Raw genomic sequence first — 11,868 nt, forward strand, 5'->3', positions numbered from 1 at the left:
GAGTGAGGGATGGCTGCACCTCTGTTCATCAAGAGGATGTGGGGTATAAGAGCAATAAGGGGAATATCACACCTTTTTAGTTTTCAGTGTCTGGTATGTCCTTGCTGTCCCCAGCAAGTGGAGCCTATTCTTAGGTCCCTGGAAGTTGAGAGAACAGTCAAAATGCTTGTAAACATTCAAAATGGCTGCACCCTCCAGACAGCCAAAAGTCCACAGCTCATTTTGTCTCCTTGTTTGCTCTTTCCCCTTTTATTCATCAGCCACCAGAGCAGTCCTCTGTGCAGCACCTGGCTAGAAGGACCAATTTTTAGGTTAATTCTTAGGTCTTAATACCAACTTGTTGTTGTTATGTGCAGTTAAGTTGTCTCTGACTCCTAGTGACCTTATGTGCTACAGAATGAAACACTGCCCTGTCCAGTGCCAGCCTCATGATCCCTACTATACCTGAGCCCATCACTGCAGCCACCATGTCAATAAATCTAGTTCAGGACCTTCCCCTCTCTTGTTGACCCTCTGCTTTGCCAAGCATGACATTCTTCTCCAGAGAATGGTCCCTTCTGACAACATGACCAAAGCAGGTGAGACAGTGTGCCCATTCTTGTTTCCAAGTAGCCTTCCTGTTACACTTCTTCCAAAACAGATTTGTTCATTCTTTTGGCAGTCCATGGTACTTTCAGTATTCTTCACTAATATCATAACTAAAAAGCATCAGCTCTTCTTCTGTCTTCCTTACTCATTGTCCATCTCCCACATACATATGAGGCGATTGAAAATATGGGTTGGGTTAGGCACATCTTAGTCTTCAGGAGATATCTTTACTTTTCAGCACTTGAAAGGTCTTTTGCAACAAATTTGCCCAATGCAATACATCTTTTGGTGTCTTAACTGCTGCTTCCATTGGTGTTAGTTGTAGAACCAAGTAATATGAAGTCTTTGACAACTTCAGTCTCTTTATCTATCATGGTGCTGCTCATTGGTCCATTTGTGAGGATTTTTGTTTTCTTTATATTGAGGTGTAATCCATACTGCAGATTGCAGTCTATAATCTTCATCAGTAAGTGCTCCAAGTCATCCTTACTTTCAGTAAGAAAAGTTATGTTGTCTGCATATCTCAGGTTGTTAACAAGCCTTCCTCCAATCCTGATGCCATGTTCTTCTTCATATAGTCCGGCGTTTCATATTATTTGCTTAGCAAACAGATTGAATAAGTATGGTGAAAGGATACAACACCACTTGACAATACCAAAAGTGTCCGTGCTTTCAGGATCGCTGAGGGTCCGCAGCTCTGTATGTCTCCTTTTTTGCTGTTTTCATGTAGGTTCTTCTGCTAGTTGGAGTTTAGTCCACTCCTGTATCATTCCTTTCAAAGCTCCGGGCTCTAGGATTATCTTCTGTATCTGTGTTAATTGGTTCCTCTTTTCTTTGTTGTAGAGGGTCTGATTTGTCAACATTTTTAATTGCAAACTACAAAAGCTGATTCTTGCTGGTTAAGCAGAAACATGTATTCAAAATATGTTAAATAGTTTAAAGAATCAGTAGTGGCCTTGGGAAACGGGCTCAAGGCTACGGTTCCAAAGAAAATGACATCCAAGCAAGGTCTGAGGAGAAAAATCACCACTACAACCACCACAGGCACTAGAAGTTCATGTTATAGCAGTCAATTCTGCACCAAGAAATCAATTTTACAGCAGCCACCACTGCTCCAGGGACAATGCCACTTCTTTTTTTGCACTGGAAAGAACATAAAGACCAAAGTGACTAATAGCATTAATGATAAACATCTTTATCTTGTTCCTGACTTAAAAATGTGTTTAATGGCTCACCTTTAGGTATTGGCACAGAAGATATTAAGGAAGTCATCTTAAAGTCTTAGTTTATTAAGAAATTTTATGGGGCATTTCTGTCACATAGGATTGGTTTGAGTCAAAACTTGACTCAATGGCACCTAACAACAACACCAACAATATAGCCTGAATTTTGGCTTGGTATTAATAAATCATAGCTGAGTAGGTGCTTATCCCATTAAAAAAGAAAGAGAGATTTGTTTAATTTTCATTTTACCAGTATTTTTTTTTAATTGAGAATGAATTTGAAATTTTGTCATGTTTCTTGGTCCAAGATAACCATATGCTTTAAAAAAAAAAATTTAACCTATTAATGCATTATAGATTCATACATAACATTTATTCAGTTATAAAAAAACTGTTTAACATATAGGCTATGAACTCATGTTCTGGAATCTGACTGCCTGGATTTCAATCTAGGCTGTACCATTACTACTTATTATGACTATGGACAAATAACTTAATTTGGGAAGATAGTAATAATATATATATATATCAGAGTATGAGAGAATCGTTTCAGAAAATTCATTCAAACACCATGTGTAACACCTAGTGAATGTGCATTAAATGTCAGTCAGACATTGATGGTTAGTAAGAAGAAGGTGGGTGGGGAAAGTAGTTTATACAGCATAGACTAGTTATTTTTTTATAATGGGAAAAGTGACACCGATTGTGGATTTAGTAAGCACAGCACAATCAAAGTAATAACAGATGGTTAAGCACATATGAATGGGTATAGGCCAGTTGCAATATGGGTAAGTACAGATGTGTACATAAGGAGGAACAGATAGATGTATCGATAGCCAAAAAAACAAACCCACTGCCATAGAGTTGAGTCTGACTCATAGCAACCTCCACTGAGTTTTCAAGGCTATAAATCATTATGGAAGTAGGTTGCCTCATTTTCCTCCCATGGAGCAGCTGGTGGGTTTGAACTGCTGGTGGGTTGCTAACCTTCTGGTTAGCAGTCAAATGCCTTACCCACTATGCCACCAGACTTCCTTATGTTATTGTTGTGTGTCGTTGAGTTGGATCCAACCCATAATGACCCCTCCTTGGGTTTCCGAGTCAGTATCACTATGGAAGTAGATTGCCCAACCTTCCTTCTGAGGAGTGGCTGGTGGGTTTGAACCGCCAGCCTTCTGGTTAGCAGTCAAATGCCTTAGGCATTACACTACCAGACTTCCTTATAGTTAAGTGTATATACAAATATGTGGGTACAGGCACATGTTTACTGAAGATAAAAATAAAGATATGCGTTAGGTATAACCAAGCACTTTGCATCCTTAGTCTTCTGAATTTGAAGGCATAGGACCATAGTCATAGTTTCACGATACAACTCAGTCAATTGGCATAACATAACCCACAAAAACCCTACTGTCATCAACTCAATCCCGACTCAAAGCAACTCTATAGGACAGAGTAGAACTGCCTCATAGGGTTTCTAAGGTTGTAAATCGTTACAGAAGCAGATTGCCTCATCTTTCTCCCATGGAACAGCTGGTGGGTTTGAACAACTGACCTTTTGGTTAGCAGCCAAATTCTTTAATCACTATGCCACCAGAGCTTTTGTCTGCCACCAGACAAAAATCATGATCAGCATCACTTCACTAGGTACTCACTAGAGTACTGTCTGGAGTCTTAAAAATTTGTGAATAGTCTTCTAGGCTACAACTACTATTCTCAAATCATCAGTAGCAAAACAGTAAGAAGGTAACCAAGAACTCAGTGAAGAAGGAAGTCTACATGAGCCATAACCTCATTTACCCTCAGGCCAGAAGCACTAGATCATGCCGGGCTACCACCTCTGATCATCTGACCAGGGCCACAATAGTTGTTCCTGGACAGAATGAGAGAAAAATATGGAAGAAAACTCAAATTCCTATTGGAAATTAAACAGACAAACTGTGAATAGCCAAAGGAAAAAAAAAAATCAAACAAACTAAAACAGTACAGATGACCTCCTGAGACTATCTCCTGAGATAGTCTTTAAACCTAAAACTGAACCAATCCCTGAGATCACCTTTTAGCAAACTAGAGGAAATATTGGTGCCCTTCTTAAAAACTAACAGTATAAGACTGAAAAGTCAACAATTCCTTAAAAACGGAGATGGGAAGATAAGGGGACAGGGAAACTATTGTATTGAAAAGAGAATAAACAGAACACAAAGAGAATTTTGACGCTATATTCAATGTAACTAATGTCAGTGAACAATTTGTGTGGACATTGTCAAATGGGAATCTAGCTTGCTGTATAGACCTTCACCAGAAACAAAATATCACCTAAAAAAATGTAAGAATCTTTATTGTATGTTAACATAATGTTGGGAGCTCTGGTAGCATAGTGCCTAAGGCACTTAACTGCTTACCAGAGGCTGGATTCAAACCCACCAGTCCTCAGAAGGAAGGTTGGGCAATCTACTTCTGTAGTGATACTGCCTTGGAAACGCAAGGAGGGGTCGCTATGAGTCAGGTCTGACTCAACAGCACATAACAACAACAACAACAATATAATGTTGATTTTGTTAGTAGAGTATGCATGATTCTTGCAAAATATTTCCAAGTGAGATTGACTTGTGTTTTTCTTTGCAGATGCTGTTTTGTTAATTACTTTTGATACTTTTTGGTATCAGGGTTGTATTAGTCTTATCAAGTGGCCTGGGAAGCCTTCTTCCATACTCTAGAAAACTTTAAATAACATCTAAATTTCTGTTTAATGAAGTAATTTAAAAAAAAAAAAAAACCTCACTGCCATCAAACTGGATCCAACTCATAGCTACCCCTCCTTGGGTTTCCAAGGCAGGATCGCTATGGAAATAGATTGCCCAAACTAGAAATGTATATAAACCATCAGTGTTTTCAAGACATGATTTTCATTTCTTTCATGGCTATTCATATCTTCAACCAATTAAATTCATTTTAATCATCTGTGATTTCTTAGAATATATTTATCAAAAAAAAAAAAAAAAATCTCACCTCCATTGTGTCTTTTCCAACTCATAGTGACTCCCATTGGGTTTCTGAGGCTGTAAATCTTTATAGATAAAGTTGATTGGCCCATCTTATCTCCACCGAGCAGCTGGTGGGTTCAACCATTGAATTTCTGGTTAGCAGCCAAATGCCTTATCCACTACACCACCAGAGCTCCTTATTATTCATTACAATAACTGTAATGTTACTATAATAGACTCCTCCATATTATGTTAAAAATTTTTAAGTTTTATTACTACTATCTCTTGTTACCTCCTTTCCTATTATGTAACAACATTGATAGTTGCTATTCTTTACCTTTGTGCAGAACTAATAGTAAATTTATTGTCATGCTTCATTCATATAATAAGTTGTAGCAAATCATCAATAAAAATAATAATTATTTAAAGTATTCATTTCTTTTTATTTGGTAATAATTTGGGTTTACTTTTAATATTCAGATTTCTTATATGCCTCAATTCCATTTGTAAGGATGTTTCAGTTTTGTTTGTTATTTTCACAGAACATGGTTGGAGAGTGGTCCTTACCAGAAGAGATGGTTGATAATTTACCACCCTCCAACAATAACATACTGGGCCATGTGCTTCACAGACTGCTTGAAAAAACTCTTCCTCCTCCAGTTGAATCAACAATACCTGATGTATCTTCATTTGCTATTAAAGGGTGCATACTGGGGAAAACATTTAGTGGAAAAACTACCAGTCTAAAGTCTCTACAAAAAGGTAAAATTCCTTTTTTAAAAATTTTATTTATTGCATTCTATTTACACTGGTAGCATAGTGCCTAAGACATTTGACTGCTAACCAGGATGCTGGCGGTTCAAACCCACTTTCCACTCCTTGGAAGGAAGATGGAACAATCTACTTCTGTAGTGATGCTGCCTCAGAAACCCAAGGAGGGGTTGCTATGAGTCGGATCCGACTCGATGGCATGGGTTTAGTAGCTGCAAGTAGCTAGGTATGTCTGTAGAAAGTATGCTGATATATTGAGAAATCTCTGTCATCAAAAAGATGACATTTATTGTCCAACCCAGAGCACTTCAGAGAGTATAGCGTTGTCAACTGAGACTGTCCCCCAAACCTGGTCATATAGTCACCCTATGTATCTATGTATCATTATACATAGTATAAACAGAAATAACAAGTCTTTAATTTTTCCTTGCAGTTTTTATTTACTTTAGCAATAAAATGGGTAGTTAATAATTTGTCACAAATATTAACCCACTTAAAATAGTAAATGTTTTAATTCTTTAACATGTATTAATTTCTTATCTCCCTGTCTTTAATGAGTCTTTGGCTTTTTCCATTAGAAGCAACATTACAGTTCTTCATCTGTTTTACTAGCTTTTATTCAATAACACTCATTCAGTTATGCCAAGAGATTTGGAGGACAGCTACCTGGCCAACTGACTGGAAGAGATCCATATTTGTGCCCATTCCAAAGAAAGGTGATCCCACAGAATGTAGAAATTATAGAACAATATCATTAATATCACATGCAAGTAAGATCTTACTGAAGATAATTCAGAAACGTTTGCAGCAGTATATTGACAGAGAACTTCCAGAGGTTCAAGCCAGATTCAGAAGAGGACGTGGAACAAGGGATATCATAGCTGTTGTCAGATGGATCTTGGCTCAAGGCAGGGAATACCAGAAAGATGTTTCCTTGTGTTTTATTGACTATGCAAAGGCATTTGATTGTGTGGATCATGACAAATTATGGACAACATTGAGAAGAATGGGAATCCCCGAGCACTTGATTGTACTCCTGAGGAATCTGTACCTTGACCAGGAGGCTGTCGTTCGAACAGAACAAGGGGACACTACATGGTTTAAAATCAAGAAGGGAGTGCGTCAGGGTTGTATTCTTTCTCCACACTTATTCAATCTATATGCTGAGCAAATAATCCGAGAAGCTGGACTATATAAAGAAAAACGTGGTATCAGGATTGGAGGAAGAATCATTAACAACCTGAGATATGCAGATGATACAACTTTGCTTGCTGAAAGCGAGGATGACTTAAGGCACCTACTGATGAAAGTTGAAGAATACAGTCTGCAGTATGGATTACATCTCAACATAAAGAAAACAAAAATCCTCACAACTGGACCAATGAGCAGCATCACAATCAATGGAGAGAAGATTGAGGTTGTCAAAGAATTCACGTTGCTTGGTTCTACAATCGATGCCAATGGAAGCAGCAGTCAGGACATTAGACGACATGTAGCATTGGGAAAGTCAACTGCGAAGGAACTGTTTCAAGTGCTGAGGAGCAAGGATATCTCCTTGAGTACTAAGGTGCGCCTGACACAAGCCATGATATTTCCAATCGCCTGGTATGCATGTGAGAGCTGGACAATGAATAAGGAAGACCAAAAAAGAGTTGATGCTTTTGAGTTGTGGTGCTGGCGGAGAATGCTGAAAGTACCATGGACTGCTAAAAGAACTAACAGATCTGTCCTGGAGGAAGTGCAGCCGGAATGCTCCTTGGAAGCAAGAATGGCCAGACTTCGTCTCACCTGTTTTGGTCATGTTGTAAGAAGGGACCATTCCCTGGAGAAGGATGTCATGCTTGGTAGGGTGGAGGGTCGAAGAAAGAGGGGGAGGCCTTCAACGAGATGGATTGATATGGTGGCTGCGATGATGGGCTCAAGTATAGCAGGGATTGTGGGGCTGGCACGGGATCGGGCAGTGTTTCGTTCTGCTGTGCGTGGGGTCGCTATGAGTTGGAAATGACTCGACAGCACTTAACAACAACAACAACAAATTCAATAACACTTACTGATTACTGTTTCCACTGGAAAAAAGTTTTCACTAATACAAGTTCATCTTGTACCCATTCCAAGGCAGGAGGGTTAGGTCATTCTTGGAGTGCTGAAAGGACTTCCTTAAAAAGCAGTTTGACAAAACTAAAATGAAATACCACTTCAGGATAGGTATAGTCAAACAAAGAAAGAAAGAAACAAAAAAAAAGAATAAGGGTTGGCAAGGATGTAGAGAAATTGGGACTCTCATGTATTCCTGGTGGGAATGTAAAATGGTATAGTCACTGTAGAAGACAGTTGGTAGTTCCTGAATAAGTTAAACATAGAGTTACCATATGGTCCAACTCTTCTACTCTGACATATGTTTATCAAAAGAGGTGAACACAGATACTCACAGAATAGTATGTACAGTAGTGTTCATAGCAGCATTATTCACAATAGCCAAAAGATAGAAACAATCCAAATGCACTTCAGCTGATGAATGAATACACAACTGATGTATCCACACAATGAATAATATTCATCAATGAAAAAGGAAGAAGTACTGATCTAAGCTACAAGGTGGATGAAACTTGAGAACATTATACTATGTGAAAGCAGCCAGATAGAAAAGGCCACAGCTTATACAATTCCACTTATGTGAAATATCCAGAATAGGAAAATGCATAGAGACAGAAAACAGATTAGTGGTTGCCAGGGTCAGGCTGAGGTAATTGTTGTTTTTGTTTTTGTTAGATGGCGTCAAGTCAGCTCCGACTCATAGCAACCCCATGTGTAGCAGAACAAAACACTGCCCGGTCGTGTGCCAGCCCCACAATCCTTGCTATACTTGAGCCCATCATTGTAGCCACTGTATCAATGCATCTTGTTGAGGGTCTTCCTCTTTCTTACTGACCCTCCACTTTACCAAGCATGATAGCCTTCTCCAGGAAATGGTCCCTTCTGACAACATGACCAAAGTAGGTCAGACAAAGTGTAGGGTGGGGAAACACTGTTTCATGGGTGTGCAATTTCTTTTGAGTTGATGATGATATTCTAGAACTGGATGGTGATGATGGGTGCAGAACACTGTTAAATGTACTAAATGCCACTGAATTGTACACTTGAAACCGGGTAATGGTGAATTCTGTGTTACATGAATTTTACCATAATTTAAAAAAGAAAAGGTAGCTTGATGCAAGACAGGGCTAGGGGAAACTAAAGACAGTTCTATAGGGGAGTCTAGCACATAAGGACAATGATGTTGATTTCCTAAATGAAAAGTTATTAATAAAATCAACTTTCATACTTTAGACTTTCCTATTCAGATACTCTCTATTGACACTCTTGTCCAAGAAGCTATCCAAGCCTTTCATGACAAGGAAGAAGCCAGTGAGACCCTACTGGATCAGCAAGAAGCTAAAGAGAAAGATGTTCCAGGTTTGAAACACAGTAATAAAGAAAGCCAGGCAAGTGGGACTTTTTGCTCATTTACAGTAGAGATTTGAAGCTGAATGGAATCAACAAGACATTTAGACCAGGAATTTGGAAACTTTTTCTGTAAAGGAGAGAAAAGAAATATTTTAGGTTTGGGTGGTCAAGATGCAAAATCGAGGATATCATGTAGGTACTTATACGAGAAGAGAGAAGCTCCTGTCCAACCCCTCTCACCTGTTTTGCTTTGCAGTAGGCAGTCCAGGGTCATGGGACCTCATTGTGCCCAGTTTTGGTCAGTTGGAGACATTATCCTGCTGAAAGAGTCACTGGGACCAAAGGGGTGTAAGGAAACTGGAGTGTATATGTAATGGTGGGGGGTGGAGGGTAGGAAGGTTAGGAGGAACTTACTAAGTTGTCAACTTCTGGTCTGAGATTCCACCACTCAAGGCTTTGCAGTTGCCAACAACGGAGTCCCCAACATGTGACAGGTGCTGGCCTTGGGCAGTGACTACAGAGGCAGGTACTGGAGTGGAGGAGAACAGAAGTGGAAGGGGACATTTGGCTCATTCTCTCTTGACTCACAGGCTCACAGTGTTAGCCCAGTCAGCTGGAGGCCACATTTGACCCACAACATTATAGTTCGCTCCTATGTGATCTAGACTAGTATGCTAAGATTTTTTTTCTCCCCTTTTGGTCTCTGTACGATTATATGCATAACACAGTCTCTTAAGTATTGCATTCTGTAATATTATTGCATGATGATTCTAGCAGATAAATAGGCAATGTGGCCCCACCTTGAGAATCATTGATGCACTTCAGCCTCTCCTTTTACAGAGGAGGTAATAGAGACCCTAAGCATGACTTGGTTTGCTCAGGGTCATATTGCATGCTGGTGGCTACACTGTGGTTGGAACCTGGTATTCCAGATTTTCAACTCAATAATCTTTTCCCTAAGGAGCTCTGGTCATGCAGTGCCTAAGGTATTTGACTGCTAACCAGAAGGTTGGCAGTTCAAACACACCAGGTACTCCATGGAAGGAAGACTGGGCAATCTACTTCCATAAAAATTTACCACCTCAGAAACCCAAAGGGGGTTGCTATGAGTCGGAATCAACACGATGGCAGTGACTTCATGGATTTTTTTTTTTTCTTTTGTACTCTATCCCCTGCCTTATACTGTCGCTGCAATTGGATAAATTAGCAGATCATTTACATGGGCTGCAAAATATGTAAACATCTACCATTTAATCATGAATTGTGAAAACAACTGGGAAAAGTTTACTTCATCATGTTGTATCTCTTCTTTCAGTTCAACAAGGTATTAGATTAGGCTAAGACTGACACTTCTATGTGTTGTTTATATAATTGTTCTTCCTAAGGTGCTTTTTCATAAACCTACCTCTTTCTCAGTATCCATTGTATAACCAAAATTGCAGTTGCTATACATTTGCATAGAAACTGAAGGCCTTTTGAAAGGGAGATGACACCACAATTTACTGGTGTTCCTAAAAGTAAAATTATCATTAATTTTTGTTTCTTTCTCAAAAATCATCATTTAGGATCAAAACATCAGTCTTTGATATCACTAATATTATATGTGTTATATATATAATTATAATTACATTATGTATATAATGTTTTCATAACTGTTTTTTGCAATTATAGTTGTATAATTTATAATTTTATATAATTTTTTTTTCATAATTATGTATGGTAACTCTAGTGGCATAATACCTAAGGTATCTGACTGCTAACCAGAAGGCTGATGGTTCAAACCCACCAGCCACTCCTTGGAAGGAAGGTTGGGGAATCTACTTCTATAGTGATACTGCCTCGGAAACCAAAGGAGGGGTCACTATGAGTTGGATCCAACTCAACGGCAGTGAGTGGTAATGGATGTTATGTATATGATGTTATTTTTCTCAAACTTTTACTTATAGAAATAAGATTGGAAATGTTAAAATAAAAGAATGTTAAGATCTGTCTGTGTGTGTGTGTGTGTGTGTGTGTTTTCTCCCTCAAAGGTTCAAGGAAGTGTATCTTCAGCTGGTCCAGTTTCAAGTGATGCATTACCGGAGTCAGAAGGTAAAGCTATACCTAGTACACATGATGGAAAAACAAGTCATCCATCATTTACACTGGAGACACAGACAGGCAGAATACACGTACGTGAGCACAAACATATGTTGGGGACGTGATGCCTACTTGTCTACATGGTGCTTTTGGCAGAGGACCAAAACAAGCACAGAGTTCCCTAAAAACCTTGCCTACAACCATAGAATAAGAGAGGAAATTGCCAAGAAATCTTTTCATGCTCCTACACCGAGAAGTTTTTTTGTTGTTATGAAAATAGCCAGAATGAATCACTCTCACTCTTCCTGGCTTTACAGGGAGGTACAATTATCTTGTTTGTTTTCACTATGCAGGTCTGTGTGAGTACTGTGTTCACTGTGTTGAAGGATGCTGCAGGGTCTGGTCTCTTCAACCCACCAGAATGAAGCTAAGATCCTAAGTTCCTTAGATGAAGCTATGTGTATTCCAGCCTTGAACAAGGCAAATAGACAGAAGCTTCCCAAACCTCATGAAAAATGATCTCCCTTGGGATCTGGGCTTTTCTCCTTTAGGTCCTTTGTAGAACCATTAAAGGAAAACAGTGTTAAATCTTGAAGTCTTTTCTACTTGTGGCAATGGTTTACCATATTAGTTTCCTTGTATTCCAGCATAAACTCAGCTCCTCCTGTGATGACATTATTGTCATCACTGCCAGATAATGTGTAGATTTAGTATGCACTCACAATTCTACCAGAGGGGTTGGTTTTTCATCTTTTAGAGGGAGATTATCTTTCCCTTCT

General features: G+C 39.0%; 1 protein-coding gene across 1 annotated transcript in view; it reads left to right on the forward strand.

Annotated features, from left to right (window-relative positions):
• SPEF2 (sperm flagellar 2) overlaps positions 1-11,868 on the forward strand; it is a 369,265-nt gene that overhangs the window by 141,167 nt on the left and 216,230 nt on the right. Inside the window, exons 10-11 of the mRNA XM_042782582.1 lie at positions 5,338-5,557; positions 8,894-9,048. Of these exons, the coding sequence (XP_042638516.1) occupies positions 5,338-5,557; positions 8,894-9,048 (375 nt within the window). The remainder of the gene's footprint in view (positions 1-5,337; positions 5,558-8,893; positions 9,049-11,868) is intronic.

This window comes from Orycteropus afer, unplaced genomic scaffold (assembly GCF_000298275.1).
Source record: "Orycteropus afer afer isolate SDZICR_OR568_19922 unplaced genomic scaffold, OryAfe1.0 scaffold00378, whole genome shotgun sequence".
Taxonomy (NCBI): domain Eukaryota; kingdom Metazoa; phylum Chordata; class Mammalia; order Tubulidentata; family Orycteropodidae; genus Orycteropus; species Orycteropus afer.